Source organism: Erpetoichthys calabaricus, chromosome 18, assembly GCF_900747795.2.
Source record: "Erpetoichthys calabaricus chromosome 18, fErpCal1.3, whole genome shotgun sequence".
Taxonomy (NCBI): Eukaryota; Metazoa; Chordata; class Cladistia; order Polypteriformes; family Polypteridae; genus Erpetoichthys; species Erpetoichthys calabaricus.
Window position 1 is genome coordinate 74076437 of NC_041411.2, and position 17057 is coordinate 74093493.

Genomic DNA, 17057 nt, shown 5'->3' on the forward strand with positions numbered 1-17057 from the left:
AATCTGGCGCGATGCAATCGCAAGTTGACAACCTCAAGTCCCGCCCAGTCCTCCTGGCCTCGCCCGTGTCTTCTGCTTCCGGGTCACAGGGGCGGTGCTGCCGCTTTTGCAGAGGACAGCGTAAACATGGCGGCAATGAGAAACTTCTTGAGCGCTTGGAAGGTATTGAGGGTGTTTTAAATGAGAACGTGAACAGGAGCTACTATGAATCTTATGCGATATTTATGTTTTTGGTTTCTTCTTTGGCAGGGTAAAGGTGCAGCGCTTCTTAGGAGAGAGTTTCACAGAACGCCCCCGGCCTGTTTGCAGGTAAGCGTCTTGAAGTGAGAGTTGCCAGAGTGAAGGTTGTTCTCGGGTTTGTGCGGTGTGTGGTGCTGACAGTCGGTGCACGCTGGACGTTTTATACTGGCATCATCAAATATGCGTGTGTGACGTTTGTGCATTGAATTTTATTGTTAATGGGATACTGTGGAATGGCTGACTGTGCTGAAATTCCTTACAATTTGTTCTTTTATGAATGGCTCTCTGGTAGTGGGCAGTGCCTAGGCTGTCCTCCTGACGTTGAATTTGTGATGGTGTACAGGCCGCGCACGACGACACAGCTTAGAAAACAGTACGGCTTCCTTAGCCCTTTAACGGCTGCCCCCGGGCACCTTGGTACGGGTCATCGCAAACCTTCCGACCGGCACGTACTTAAAACAGTGAAAATAGATTTTAGTTTACAGGTCATACGTTTGTGTGAATGTTAAACCTCTCAAACAAACGAGAGAGAAATAATCTACAATGTTAAAAAAATAATAGTGCATTACGTTTTCCTCTATGCCAGTGGTTCTCAACATTTTTCGCCATGGGACCTGTTCATGTCTCTTTTTATTGTGTGATGACCTTTTATTAGTGGTAATTGTAATGTAAATTACTCGTCAGTTTCCCAGAATGGCACACTTTAACAAATAACATTAAATGCATATTCACGATTTAAATATAGTGTATGTAATGGATTACATTTGCACAGTACTCCTCCAAAAATAAATTGTCTCACTATTATGAAGCCTCCTTTAGAGTTCTGTTTATTACTGGAAAAACAAGTCAAAAACTTATGAATGTTATCACGTGCAACAAAAACGTAAATATTAAACCGTCATCCTAAATACTGTAGGGAACGTATGTCTAGTGGCCACTGCTGTACTGGTGCACGTTTAGTTCATATCCTTTGTGTGATATCTTTTAAAACCCCGTCAGCAACACACAGCCCAACGCTGCACTCGGGACAGTGGAAATGTGCCTTTTTTTTTTTTTTGCGCACTTTTCTTATTTTTTCTGTTGCTTACACTTGAGAGGATAAAATGTCAGTGCTTGACGAACATCATCAATATACTTTGTGTTATTGGCTGCCACAACATGGGGCTTAGTGACTTCCACATTTCCCTTGGCATGAACATTGGCAGTTACTGTATTGTGAACAGTGCTTAGGGGGGCTAATGCCTTTCTTGTCCTTCTGCTTCACATGGTCCTTTTGCTTTTTTTGCCACATATCCAGTTGCAGCATGGTAAACCTTCAGGCAGTCCACGTCACTAGGCATATCACAGCAGTTTGGTTGTACAGTGCCATATGCATTATTTTCACTATCAGTGTCAATGTCTATGACCAATTCACCTTGTCTTCATTATTGCTTGGCTCAGTGGTTCAGGTTGTTTTTTTATTATTATTATAATTTTTATAAAATTTATTAAAAGCAAATTGTACACAATTATAATATACTATTTGAAATTGGGGGGAAAAATGAAATTCTCATTTTGAGGATCTGTGCAGAACTTTTTCAAAACCTGGCAGGATCTAATCAATAATATTTTAGAATAAGCTCTTAAAGCACTTCCCATTTCTTTTTCTTCTCCATTTATCTTTATCCACCTATTAAAGTCGTCAATTTATTTATTTTTACTAGCTTTAAGTTTTACTCCATTGGCCTTGCTCTCTTTCTCAGGGGTGGGGGTAGATTTGTTTTCAGTCCTATTTTTTATAAAAATTGATCTATTTGTACGGAATGATGACAATAAAGTCAATAAAATTTTTTAAAAAAATGATTAAAAGTAACATTCCATACAAACTTAACAAAACCAAATTCACTTCAACTCCCACCCAAGAAAAGTAGAGGAAGGCCAACAGCCAGAGTTAATCTTTTAAGAGTAGAAAAGAGGGAGGAGAATCCTATTCCCCAGTATAAAAGCTTATTCTAAACTGCTATTGATAAGATCCTGCCAGGTTTTAAAAACGTTTTGAACAGATCTACTAAGTGGAGGGGGGGGATCAGATTCTCAGTTTCTCAGTTTCAAATAGTATAGGTTCAGGTTGTTCTAAAACTGGCATTACAGCTTTGTGTTTGTTTAACATTGTATTTTTAGTTGAAGGTACTGCCCATGAGTTACCTTAAACACATAGAAATATTTTTAATTTTTTTTGTGGCATGATGGTATTTTATCAACTTGATGGCAGCAGAATACTGTCCCAAGAGTTTTTCAGGCATAACACTGTAAAAGCTTATTATTGAATGTCACCATGAGTCTGACTTGGGTTTAACTGTAAATAAATAAAATTCGGAGCCGGAGTCACGCTCGTTGTTAATGCTAAAGAGGTTAATATTGAATCAAATTTAATGTCCATTTGTTTTTTTTAAATGGGTAACATGGGCTTGTTTAGTTTTTATAAGTTTGACAAAATCAAGTGCAAAGAGGAATATGTTTCAGTTTACAGGCGGCTGACTTATCTAGAATTTCAGTGCACACCTCTGTTGCACAAGGGAAGACAAGCAGTTCTATAGTTGCGTGCGCTTTGTCTGACAGTTCAGTATGCAAGAAGATGATGCCCAAAGTGCCTGCTGTACAAATACTCTAGAATGGTATTTCTGAAGCCTCATAACTTTCATTGTTTTATTTAAAAAGCTGAACTATTTACTTCTGTGAGTAGCATGCTTTGTTTCCAGATGGCTTGACAGTTTGGAAGGCTTCATACTTCCATTTGCTAATACTTCACTGCAGTTAGCACACAGTGGCTGTTGCTTGTTAAGCTTCACAGTAAAAGTTAATAAATATATGAGAAAATTCATGTATGTTCTTATAGCATTCCTGTTTGGTTCAGGATTCTGGAGTGAATCTTGTGTGGCTAATAGAGTTGGAAGAGTTTGGAGCAGGTGATGTTACAGGGCATTTGTATATAATTGCAGTCAGTAAAAATCAAAGTTAGGAAGTGCAGTACATGGCCATTTTGAATTTTATATATAAATTAAGTTACAATTGAGTCAACCCTTGGCTGTTCTATAGTGATGCTGTGAAAAAGATGTAAAAGCTTTAGGAGTACTTTAATTTTGAAAGTGCTTATTCTCCCAGCTATAGCAAAATGGTTGAATGACAATCTATTCACATTTGTATAACACTTAACTATTTTCTAGAAATTCAATATGAAAAGATTTAGAAGTTATTCTTACAGTATGAAAGATACTTTAGCATATACTTATACAGATAAGTATATCCTAAAGTATCTTTCATACTGTAAGAATAAGAGTGTGGTTAAGGGGTTTGCCTGCTTGGTTAAAGGAATCCTTCAGTGAAGAAGAAAAATCAGTTCTTATGTACCGTTTGGTCATGATGTCACATTTCACGTTTAACACTTTTACACTATCATCCAACTATCTGAACACATGTTTATCATAGTCATCACTCATAAAAGAGCAGCGTGCCGGGCACTTAGATTTTTGTTAATGTCTTAATTTTTGCAAATTGACTTTTATAATGCTGTTTAAGCTTTATTTATTCAGTCTCATACTGTAAATATATACTGAATTATTCTTAAAATTATGTCTCCACTTCTAATTTTTGTTTTTAATTTGTTTTCTTGCACTGTGGTGCCCTGTTTAAAGGTTACAGTTCGAGATGCTTTGAATCAAGCAATGGATGAGGAACTGGAGAGAGATGAACGGGTGTTTTTACTTGGTGAAGAGGTTGCACAGTATGATGGTGCCTATAAGGTAATGCAATGTTTATGTGAACTTTAATTAGACCATTGGAAAAACTAACAAGAACAGACCATTCATCCCAGCAAGCTTGTCTGTCTTATTCCCTGAAATTGTCTAAAATAAAATGAAGTCACGATTTGAGGTCCCTAAAGTCCTAATCGCCACTACACTACTTGGTCTTTGGTTCTTTGTGTGAAGAATAATTTTCTAACATCTGTGCAAAATCTGCCCTATAAACAAGTGTTCAGCTGTGTTCTAGTGTTCTTGTTGCGGGTATCTTATGTTGTTAGCACTTATTACCTTTCCTTTATAATTCTAAAGGTTATCTAATTTTGCCAGGTCAGTCGAGGACTTTGGAAAAAATATGGTGACAAAAGAATTATTGACACTCCCATTACAGAGGTAAGGACATTTATTATTAAGGTAGAATTTCTCATTTACTCATCATAGTCACTTTTTATTTCTTGATACAATTGTTAGACTAAAGCTTTATGTTTAAATGTGTAGTTAAGACTTATGCACAGATGTCCTCATCATACATTACATCTTTGCGACATTGAGGGAAAAAATCTCCTTATATAAAGTGTGAAAGTCTGTGTGTGACAGTTTGTCTTGTGATAGACTTGATACCTCATTTAGAGTTAGTTACCATCTCCTGTCCAGTGCATTTGGGATCACCACAGGCTCTCCCGTGACCCTAAACTAGATAGAATGGCAAGAAAATGGATGGGTGAACGAATGTTAAAGCGTGACGTGTCTATTTTGAAGACATACCATTTTAAAAATAATTTACATTCCAATCTTTCTATTTTTCAAATTTTAACCATATTTTTCGGGCTCTTTAAAATATATAATTTGGAATTGTCCCTTGGTGTATGTTCTAGACATGAATTAAATCATGAGGAGTTTTTATCTTGCACAATACCCCATAAAGTTTTAGTTATGCTGAAAATCTTGTTCACATGGGTTTGTAACTGTTGAAAATAACAACATTAAGTGAAACGTTTGGGCTCTTCAGAATGTCGATCTGGATACATTTGCTTTGTTTTGCCTCATTAAAGTAACTGCTTAGCAGCTTTCTACTCACTATCAGTTGGTGTCTGAATATTATGCCTTTCCTAGTGATTTGTCTTTGCTACAGCCTTGACTGCAAATTTACCTTAATCATAAGAAGATTTAAAAGCCACTTTTAGTGAGTACTGTTGCTTTTGACATTGAATTGTGTGTGAGGATATACAACAACTAATTGTGCTCTTGCTTTAAAGGTCACTCAGGTACTTTCTGATTTATTTTGAAATGTCAATAAACAATTTTTTTCATTCAGATAGCTTACTTACCAAATTGGTGACAATTGTCTAAATTATGTTGATATTTGTGGCACTCTGTTGAAGAAAATTAGTATTGCCCCCTGTAAAGTGCAAGCTGATTTTAGGAATTCAAATGGAAATTTAGTAAAGATGTTATGAGCTACAATGTACTAAAAGATTAAGTATGATTCTGATTCAAGAAGAGTGGGCAACTGCTACATTCCTCTAATCCCAAACCTGTTTTCTTATGCAAGTTAGTTTTAAATTAAATACGCAGCTTTCTTAAAATGTTTGTTTTTCTTTCTTCTTAAGATGGGCTTTGCTGGAATTGCAGTTGGTGCTGCTATGGTAAGTGTCCCTCTCTACCTAATAAACTCCCATAAGCCTCAATTAAAGGAACTCCTGCACTTCATCTTTTTTTAGTGGTGAGGGTCACAATGATGAACAGCTCAAGCCCCCCGAAGCCCTTGGCAACAGTGTAAAAGAAATGGTAACCCTCACTATAGGAAAGCTTATGTTCAAAGCTTTTGGTTTGTAGAACAGATTAAATTATTTAGTAAGTGTTTGACCTGATTTAGTATTTGACATTACGCTATTAGTAATGAAAAGGTAAAAAAAAAAAACCCAAAACCAAAAATGTACAAATTCATGGCATCACAAGTGTATTGAAACACCTAATATTTTAGGCATGAGGCAGAAAAATGCTCTGCTAGTATTTTTTCAAATTTTAGTGTGGATTTAAATGCTCTGCTGCTGAATTAAATGGTCTTTTGAGCTACAGGTTTAATCCAGACAAGACTAACGTAATAGCATTTTCTCTGTTTCATTCTTTACTGTACTTGAATCATGTTCTTTGTTCATATTGTGGACAGTCATCTACAAGCTTTCATTTTGGTGCAGATAACTTTTGGAATTAATGGCTTAGCTGAATAATTTTTATTAGAAGTTACAGTAGCTTGAGAACAACTTAGCAAGGCAAATGACATTTATAGACCAAATGTAGCTTAGTTGCTTTACCGTATGTCATAGTAACAATAAAAATGTTACTTATGCTTGCCCTCAGCAAAACAAACCTACACACAGAGTAACAGCTTGTACATATCCATGTCACAGTAACACAAACATCTAACAATGTTATTCTGCAGTCCTTCAGTACTGACTTGGTTGTTATTGTTGTACATAGGCCAGAATCATCTGGCAAAATCCGCCAGCTCCTGGTCATTTTTTCCCCCTGAGAGGAAAGACAAAATACATCTGTTCTTAGATATAACCGATCACCCAGGACCTTTCTGGGCTTTCTACTCTGCAATGAAGTTGGAAAATCTGGTAGAATACATAGATCTGATGTTTTGTTGAGAAGCATTCACTTAAGATGTTCTGTAGGAATAATAGCACCATTACCATTTTGATGAAAATGGGTACGTCAAAATAATAAAGTCCACTTAATTTCTATAGTTATTATAAAGCAGTTTGAATACATCTGCTACAGCTCTAAGAAGAGTATGCTGCTTCTTTGTAGAAGATCTCTTAATGTTCTGTGTTTTGGATCAGGCAAAAATTTGATGATTTATAGAATATTCTTTTATGTTAAGATTTTGCATTTCTTAACTGTTGCTTTGTTTGATTGACAAGAAACTAAACCAATGATGCTGCCTTAACCAGAACTGTCTAATTCATTGGTTGCCTGCAGTCCCCTTTATTGCAAATCATAACCCTGTGAAAAACTGGTATTTTGTGTATCACCTTCTCTGTTACTTAGGGTTTTATGGGGTAAGCTGTATTTCATTTCCTGTTTGATTGTAAGACAGTTGTTATATAATGAAGGAGAAAATGAAATTTAAAAAACAGTATAGGACAGTCGCAGTGAGCACCAGCACAGTGAACCAGTCATGCAGGCCTTGGTTCTTAATGGAAAAGTAGTGTCTGTTGTTACTGCTGGATATCTGCAAAAACTAAAACATTTCAATAGTGTCTGCCTGCAGTTTGGTTTCCTTAATAATTGTTTTTGATCACACTGGTTTAGTAGTGAAAACTGTTTCTATAAAATTCTGAGCACATAATTTTAGATAGTACTAAAATACTTTGCAAATGTCACAACTTTTTTTTTTCATTCTGTGTGGATTTTTAATACTTATTTATTGATTGGATCTAGCCATCCATCCATTATCCAACCCACTGTATCCTAACTACAGGTCACGGGGGGTCTGCTGGAGCCAATCCCAGCCAACACAGGGCGCAGTTTAACTAAATTAATCACACATATGTTTATAGGAGCCAAAAGCCTTCAAAGAAGAATGAGAAGAATTTTAAACAGAAGGATCTTCTGGTTTTACTGCAGATTATGCTTAGTATTGTGTATTTTCTGCTTGTGTGTTAAAGACATCTATCTATGGTAGATTGTTGATTTTTTTTTTTTAATTAATTTTTTTATTATGCTTATGTTTACTGTGTTATGTCCTTTCTTTAACTTTATCCTGACTTAGGAAGTAGGTCTTTCTACCTTATGCATTTTAATACACAGCATTTTGGACAGTGTTGGTTGTTTTAAGTGTGCTTTATAAAGTAAACTATTGTGTGTGATGTATATTCATGTTTCTTTAACTTATTGTTTTTGTCAGGCTGGTTTGAGGCCGATTTGTGAATTCATGACCTTCAATTTCTCCATGCAAGCAATCGACCAGGTTATTAATTCAGCTGCTAAGACTTACTACATGTCTGCAGGTCTACAGTCTGTTCCTATTGTGTTTAGAGGGCCAAATGGTGCTTCTGCTGGGGTAGCAGCACAGCATTCACAGTGTTTTGCAGCCTGGTATAGCCACTGTCCAGGCCTGAAGGTGGTTAGTCCATGGAGCTCAGAAGATGCTAAAGGGTTATTAAAATCTGCCATTCGGGATGACAATCCAGGTAAGACTTCATTTGTGTTCTGCTTGTGAGTGAACATAACTTAATTGTTAGATGGAAACTAATTATAGTATACACTGTACTAGTAGATGATGTCAGAGGGAGAAGCAGATAAGAAAAATCTGGTACACAGGTTGATCAGCATTATTTAAGAATTTTACAAATCATGTTTAACATTTTAGGTGGCATGGTGGTACAGTGGTAGTGCTGCAGCCTCACAACCAAGTTTCAGGTCCTGGGTGCTCCTTGTGTGAAGTTTGCATGCTCTTCCAGTGTCCCTGTAGCTTTCCTCCAGGTGCTTTGTTTTACTTCTACAGTCCAAAGACTTGCAGATTAGGTGAATTGGCAAAGCTAAATTAGCACCTGATGTTTGTGTTGTAACTATGATGGGCTTACGTTATGTCCAGGGATTGTTCCTGCTGAGTGCATGCTGCTTGCTGGGATAGGTTCTGGCTTCCCAATGAGCTTGCTATGTATAAGCTATTTTAAAAAATGAAAGAATGAATGAATGTTTAAAATTCAGTCCATACAGAGGTCGTACTTGAGAATAGACTGTGCTGGACCAGAGACCAAACAACATACCTGGTAGTGTAAGCATATTAAATGTTTAAGACTTTTTGCAAGATGAACTGCTTATTATCTAGTATGTAGTGGTATTTTTAGTCTGTCAAACTCATTTTACTCTGCCTATATTTTGGGCACAGTTAGAAACCTTAACTTAATCTATTCATAAAGAAAAGTGTAAACCTTTTCACCTGCCTGATTTCATAATTTATATTTTTGCCTGTGGTTGTAGATATAAAAGGGAGTGGAAACATATATGAGGACTATAATTAGGATTTGGGTCATTCCGTTCAGGCCTACATAATAGTCTAAAAGGGAGAATATGGTCCCCCTAGGACCCTAACATGATAAAACAACTTTTTAAACTTAAATATTCTGCTCTGTTTACTGCCGTGCATGTGTTGTGTAGTTAAGTCTACACTTCATTTTCATATCATTACTTTAGTTGTTCGTTCATTTCTGTGCCACAATAAATTGCAACCTGAAGAGTTGTTTTGAACAGATACGTAAGTGTATACTGGGCAACAAGTAAACTCCTTTCTTGAACATTTCTCCAGTGGAAGGCAATGGATATTTTGCGTAGGAAACTCTGTTTACAGTAACCTCCTTAATGTTACATTTTTTTCTCAAAAAAAAAAACGTAAAAAGTGTTGCAATTTTTTTAGCCTGAAAAATAACATTTTTATTAATTCTCATCTTTCTGCTGTAAAATGTGCAAAACACTTAAAGTACAAAGTCATAACTGTAAAAAGTTTAATAATGATACAAATAATAATAAATGAACTGCACATTTGTGAGTGTCACCTACAGTTCTGTTGCCCGAATAACCCTTGGCACTAATGCTGTGTTGGCACTTCTACAGTCCGAGGAAAACTTGGGTCATATGTGAGATGTGTCTGTACTGTTGCCTAAGTGACACTCAGGACTAACACCTTTTTAGCACTGTTTTTACAAGCCTGAGTGACGCTTGGGTCTAACGCTAAGGAGATTTTAAATTGTTCAATTGCTGCTTACAAGGAACTTAAAACTATGATGCCTTAGGCCAAATCTCCAATACTTGTGTACAGTGCGTATCTCATAAATGCATTTATAAACAATGCAGTAAAATGCTAATGTGACTTCAGGTGGGTTGCTGAATCCCATTTATAGGTGACCTCTGTTGTGGACACTGAAGAAAGCTTTAATCGAGGTTGAAAATGTTCCATTAACCCCTTCACTAAATTATTGAATGAAAAATGCTGGATTTTTTGATTCCCTGTTTCAAAGGTCACACTTTTATTGTCCTTTCCATGAGCCTGTGCATGCTCACATTTAACACTGTGCTGGCATGGCTTGAAAGAAGCAATTAGAGTTAAATGGAAAGAGTGTAAGGGAATTGCTCACAAATGTATGACGGTTATTTCTTAATCATAAACTTAAAGTGTTGCTCAATTAATTTTTGAAGTCTCTGCTTGTCTCTGGCTTTCTAAACCCTTTAGAGATCGGGTCAGTTTTTGGTCTTACAGTAGATAAGAGTGTACATGCCCCTGTTAAAATGGCAGGTTTTTGTGAAGTAAAAAAAATAAAACTAAATCATGTCAAAACTTTTTCCACCTCTATTGTGAAATTTAAACCCATATAAAGATGGTGAGAATAAATCCGAAACCATTTATGGGAGAAAAAAATCATTAACTTAAGTCTGGTTGCAAATGTGTGCACCCCCCTAAACTACTACTTTGCTGGGTAATTTTCAGTCTGCTTGGCCCATCTTCACTTGGCAATATTTCTCCAATCTTCTTTGCAGAATTGTTCTAGATCAATTAAGCTGCTTGGGCATCTTCTGTGTGCAGCCCTCTTCAGATCACCCCCATAGATTTTCATTTCAAGTCAGGTCTGGGCTCTGGATAAGCCATTTCACAATGTTAATTTTTTTGGTGAAGGCATTCTTTTTGTTTATTTGGATGTATGCTTTGGATCATTTTCATGCTGAAAGGTAAAATTCCTCTTCGTCGTCTTCTTTCTAGAAGACACCTGAAGGTTTTGTGCCAAAATTGATTGGTATTTGGAGTACTTGTGTTTTCCTCTACTTTGACTAAAGACCCAGTTCTGGCTGAACAAATGCAGCCCCAAAGCATGATGTTGCCACCACCATGTTTCGCCATGAGTATGTTGTGCTATTGGTGATGTACAGTGTTGTTTTTGTGCCAAACATACCTTTTTGGAGTTAAGGACAAAAAGTTCATCCTTCTTCTCATTAGACCAAGTGAGAATACATTTCTGGGAACAAGTTGTTGAAAAGTATGTAGTGAACAATGGTGAAATCTGTGGATGTTGTGCCCTGTTTTCTGCTCTTGTTAAGGATTGTCCTTGCTGTGCTCTGTCATATATTTAGTGCCTTGGATATTTTTTTGAACTCCTCCCCTGATCGATACCTTTCAACTATGTTCATGTTTTGAAAGCTCTTTGTATACCATGGCTTTTACAGTATGATGGAGCCAAAAAGATGTCAGGATAATCGCACAGGAACAGCCAAACTTTATCTGAGCTCAATCAAAGTTGCATTTAATTAATTGCAGGTGTATACTTATTAACTATTTAACATGAGATTGGATGTGGTTGGTTAATTATGAACATAGCCATGACTTTAAATATAATAGGCACACTTATGCAACCAGGTTTTTGTAGGTTTGTTTTATTTTTTTCACTAAATGCTTTCTGAATTGTTTTCATCTTCTTTGTATAAGTTGCAATTTAAAAATAAAGGTGGAAAATGTTCTGACATGGATTATCTTGGTGTAATTTTATTTACTTTACAAAACATATCATTTGAACGGGGGGGGGGGTGTGAATTTTTATATCCACTGTGCATTTAAACCATGCTTTCTAGTTCAGCATAGAATTGCCACAGACTGCTGTACAGTAATATATACACACAAATAATGTTTGGTATGAAAGATAAGAAAATAGATTTTAACTTTAACACTATCTTTGTATCTATTTTTTGTGTTTGACATCAGTGAAAGCATCCTAATCATCTGTCCAGGGTGAAAGCTTTGACTTTTTTTTTTTTTTCCTGCATTTCCTCATGTTAATGAAAAGTAACAAAAATTAAAAATCCTATAATTTGTGCATCTTTTAAAACATATTTACCTTGCCATATCTTTTGGGTAAGTTTTGACGTACAGTTGGTTTAATCCTTTTAAATACAGTACAAAATCAATTTCTTTGGTTCAGCACCCATAAAACATCCTAAATGTCATCTTATCAGCTCTGAAATGCAAATTCTTTTTGCAAGGTGCCCTAACTTTACAAAAAAGTACAAAAGTTTTCAAATGTCACATTTTTGTACAGCTGCTGGACATTTTGAAAACTGCCATGTCCTTTGGGTCAGTGTTGACCTGCCATTAACTTTAATGGTTTTTCTGCAGGATTTAAAGAGCTTTGTTTGTTCACAACCCCTAAAAACATCCTAAATGTCATATGTTGTAAAAGTGAGGATTATCTGTACTTCAGGTTAAGATGGTCAATCAATATAAAGTATGTTCGGGGAACAAAATTTTATGTCTGGGCTGCCTAATAGTGAGTGTCAGGATCCAGTCAAAAAAAAGACCAGTTAAGTCACCACATTAGGTCAGCATTCTTCTTGCACATGTCATGCAGTAACGTGGGAACAGCTGTTTTAACGATCAAGTGATATTTGAGATCTTCAGAGCAAATCACTTCTGACTAGATTTGCCTTATTTGTTGTAAACTTTATTTAAAAAAAAAACAAAAAACTTTTACCTCAGTTTGTGCTACATTGTGTTCTTTGCTTACGTACATTCATCACCTGTATGTTGTTCATACCTCGGAGGCTGTGAGTAACCTCTGGAAGATTGAAAAAGCTGAAGTTGTTTAAAACATCTCCTCCATAGCGGCATCTAAAGAGGCAAACTAAGAGGAACTTCGTGCTTTTTATTTGTTCCGCAAGTGTGATGTCTGCTTCACTATGTAGAGTTTATTTAAATTGCTTCTAACTGTAGTCAAAGTTTCAATGTAATATTTTTTTTTTTTTTTGTAAATGCATTCATCTCATTGTCCTCTTGACTGTCCATTTTGAAATGATATTTTTGATTGTGACTCATATCATGATGGTTTTCATGCTAAGTAAGCCTATTCTATTCCTTGGTTCAGTGAATAGTATATAAAGTGGTGACGGCAAGCATGTATTTAACTTGTTTTGTGTTTTTTTTTTTTTTCCTTTCTCTTCATCCTCAGTTGTGTTTCTTGAAAACGAGTTGATGTATGGTGTTCCCTTTGAATTATCAGAAGAAGCTCAATCAAAAGATTTCACTATTCCTATTGGAAAAGCAAAAATAGAACGACAAGGTTAGTGAGGATGTTCTTCTTTGGCATTGAAAGGTATGTTAAAAAAATAAAAAAAATACAAGTGGGAAGTTCCACACCCAGGGTCAGGTTTATCAAGCTGAAAGTTCCATTGAAAGTTGCTTACATGCATTTTGGTTCTTCAGTGCAAATACGCAGCATTGGCTCCCTTACAAGGAAACCAAAATAGAATCTGCTAGCACTTTTGAGGTTTAATACGTTTGTCATGTCAATGCACATTATAATAAAGGCTAAGCGATATGAATTATACATGCGAGTCATGATTTAGCTGGTTTGGCTGCATTGCTCCATTTGTTCAACAGTATCTCCAGGATATATTATATAATATATTTATAATATTATGCAAATATTCCAAAATCCAAAAATTATCTTAAATATTTTTGGTCCCAGGATTTTTGGATACTCAGCCTATATTAAATGTTGCTCCAAAATAGAAACCAAGCTGCTGCTGTTACATGCCCTAGAAAAGTATTGTTTCCTTAAATATTTGACCAGTAGTGATTAATCTTCCTTATTAGCACATTAACTGTAGTTTTAACTTAAATTATTTTATTTTGTACTTAATGAAGATGTCATGGTATAATTTACAAAGAAAACCACTGTCACCCTTTTCCTTTTTACATAGGAAGTCACATTACCCTGGTTTCCCATTCAAGGTTTGTAGGACACTGCGTTGAAGCGGCTGGTGTTTTAGCAAAAGAAGGCATTGAGTGTGAGGTAGGTCACATGCCATATTCACAGGAGAAACAGATGTATCCAATATGCAAAATCATTTAAGTTTTTCAAGACCATAAAACATAAATTACATCATCTACAAAATTTCATTTTTTATGATCCTAAAATTTTTGCAGTGAACAAGGAGACCATAATAACGGTGTTAACTCCTTCTACTTTATTACCTATTAGCTTGTTGTTTTCCCATGAAGTTAATGTTTACTTAAAGTAATTCTAAGTTAAAAATATTATCAAAATCCATCCATTCCTTGTTAAACCTGCTTATCCTGAGCAGGATTGTGGTGAAACTGGAGCTCATCCTAGGAAACTTCAGGTGCAAGGCAGGAACAATCCATGGGCAAGAGTGCCAGTCCAATGCAGACACTAGAGCCAATTTATCAATGCCAGTACACCTAACCTGCCTGTCTTTGGACTGTAGGAGGAAAACTCCATCACCTGAAGGAAACCCATGCAGGAGGAGTACATGTGATAGGAATTCTGGTCTCCTTGTTACGAGGCAGTGCTGCCACTGCCACCTTAGTTCAGAATCTTCAGATATTTTCCACTTACTGCTGTGGAAGTCTTTGTATTTATTTCAAAATAATTTGTATATAGTGTCTGTGAAATATTTATTTTTCATGTTGGCATGATCACAGTTACAGTGCCATTTTATTTTGTGGATATTGGGTAAATACACGGTTTAAAAAAAACAAAAAAACTACTGTTACAAGAATAACTTGTACAGTCAATGATGCAGAGCAAGCTATGTGTTTACAAGGGGCTTATCGGTGCACATGCTTGACTTCTTCTTTTCTTTAGGTAATCAACTTGCGAACTGTTCGGCCAATGGATATTGAAACGATTGAGAAGAGTGTAATGAAGACCAGCCACCTGGTGACCGTAGAGGGTGGATGGCCTCAGTTTGGTGTTGGAGCTGAGATTTGTGCCAGAATCATGGAAGGTATGTGTTTAGTAAGATCGGATCAAGTTCATAAAACAGTATTTTTAAATTTGTAGTTGATACATGACTGTTATTCTGGGTAGTTTAAACACTACCATCCCCAAATGCTCTCCACATTTTAATGCAAATCCAAATTTTTATTTATTTTAGGTCCAGCATTTAACTTTTTGGATGCTCCAGTGGTTCGAGTCACAGGAGCTGATATTCCAATGCCTTATGCCAAGATTCTGGAGGACAACAGTATACCCCAGATTAAAGATATCATATTTTCTGTGAAAAAGACATTGAACATCTAAGTCCAGTATTAACTGACGTGCAGCCTGTTTGTTTTCTCTTAGATTACTGATACATATCTCATGCCCTTGGACTCATTCAAATTCTAGGAAACTTACTTCCATTATGGTGTTTTTCTGGGACAATTTTAGCTGGTGCTAAGCACTTTCAAAATACAGCGCGCACAATTTGTACCAGATCGGTTTTATCTCCTTAAACCCTTGTTATTTATGGTCTCTGATGCTGCATGAAAACAAATAAACTGTTAAACTGTGTTGTACTGATGCAGCACTGCATGGCTTTCTCTTCTGCTTTTACAAAGTTCATGACTGTTGATAGGCCTTTTGTAGTTGGGATTCAGGATAAGTTGGGGGTCATTTTTTATATATATATATATATATATATATATATATATATATATATATATATATATATATATATATATATATATATATATATATATATATATATATATATATATATATATATATAGTCAAAAGGTTTTTCACAAACGTGCAATATATTCCATTTGCTGTGGAAATTGTATTGTTAACTGAAGCTGTATTTAACAGTTACTGCTGCTTAGTTTCTATTGCTTGCTCATAGTAAAAAGGTGTATATACCTTCATGCATTTTTATTTTTCAGATTCAGAAGGGAGGGATGTAAAAATGAAAGAAAATCATTACTTGTTTAGAACAGTTTGCAAAATGATGTTGTTCAGCCTTAACAAATCTCACCGCTCCTGTCCACATAATTTCACCAAAAGTCCTTTCTACCACACTACTTGGTACCTTATTGCATGTAGCCATAGTTCTTTAAAAAAAAAAAAAAACTAATGCTTGTGTGAAATTTGCCCTTAAGTTAGTGTGTTCTTGTTGAAGAGATTGTTTTAAAGTAACAGCTAAGATCCACTGTACTAATAATTTTGAACTTTGCATCATGTTGTTAGAGGACATCACTGAAACGTATGGTATGCCAAAACTGCTCACTGTTGGAGTGTGGGTCCTGAATGTCGCGCAGGCCCTGAAGTCGCATAATCTTGGATGTGCAACTAGATTTAACAGGGCTGTCATAACCTCTGAAACATTCGGGCAATCAAAGGTTTACTTGAGGGAGAAAACTACATTGCTCCGTCTGGATGTGAAGTTCAGCAGAGTGGTGGCTCTGAGGCTAGGGATCTGCATTGGCAATCGGAAGGTTGCCAGTTCGAATCCCGTAAATACCAAAAAGAGACTCTGCGCTGTGGGGCCCTTGAGCAAGGCCCTTAACCTGCAATTGCTGAGCGCTATATAAATGCAAAGAATTATTGTTGTTGTTGTTATTACTTGGTACAGTCATGACCATCCTTTACATGTTAAAAAGGTGAACTGGAAAGGTCCGCCCTAATATCAGATTTTTATACCACTTCTACCTTAACCTTCTCCACCCTTGTCGACTGTTCCACAGTGTTCTTACTAATCACAAAACTGCTGTAACATTTCCCGGTTACAGATCTGGTCTTTCTAAGTGAACAGCTCTGTATATCAGTAATGTTAAAGCACCTAAGGAGATAAGTGAGTGTGGGGGTTTTTTTTTTGTTGCCCCCAGAATCATCATGTAAATCTACAGTTGTGGCCAAAAGTGTTGAGAATGACCCAAGTGTTAGTTTTCACAAAGTTTGCTGCTTCAGTGTTTTTAGATCTTTTTGTCAGATGTTTCTCTGGTATACTGAAGTAGAATTACAAGCATTTCAGAAGTTTCAAAGGCTTTTATTGACAATTCCATTAAATTTATGCAGAGTCCATATTTGCAATGTTGGCCCTTTCATTTTTTTTCAAGGCCTCTGCAATTTGCCCTGGCAGGCTGTCAATCAGCTTGTGGGCCAAATCCTGACTGATGGCAGCCCATTCTTTTTGTTTACCACACGTTCTCAATGGGATTAAGTTCTGGGGAGTTTTCTGGTCATGGACCCAAAATTTTGATGT

General features: G+C 36.1%; 1 protein-coding gene across 1 annotated transcript; it reads left to right on the forward strand.

Moving 5' to 3' along the window:
- Positions 1-16: 16 nt before the first annotated feature.
- Positions 17-15372, forward strand: pdhb (pyruvate dehydrogenase E1 subunit beta). The gene is made up of 10 exons (XM_028825060.2): positions 17-162; positions 250-309; positions 3912-4019; positions 4347-4409; positions 5627-5662; positions 7933-8218; positions 13016-13126; positions 13770-13861; positions 14678-14819; positions 14970-15372. The coding sequence occupies exons 1-10, from the start codon at positions 127-129 to the stop codon at positions 15113-15115; spliced, it is 1080 nt and encodes a 359-aa protein (XP_028680893.1). The 5' UTR covers positions 17-126; the 3' UTR covers positions 15116-15372.
- The last annotated feature ends 1685 nt before the right edge of the window (positions 15373-17057 follow it).

What these genes read in the sequence shown, in the direction of transcription:
- pdhb (XM_028825060.2), top strand. Translation starts at nt 127, where the DNA reads ATGGCGGCAATGAGAAACTTCTTGAGCGCTTGGAAG. An exon ending in TTGCAGTTGGTGCTGCTATG is followed by an intron (nt 5,663 to 7,932) that starts GTAAGTGTCCCT and finishes TGTTTTTGTCAG; the next exon opens with GCTGGTTTGAGGCCGATTTG. An exon ending in AAGAAGGCATTGAGTGTGAG is followed by an intron (nt 13,862 to 14,677) that starts GTAGGTCACATG and finishes TCTTTTCTTTAG; the next exon opens with GTAATCAACTTGCGAACTGT.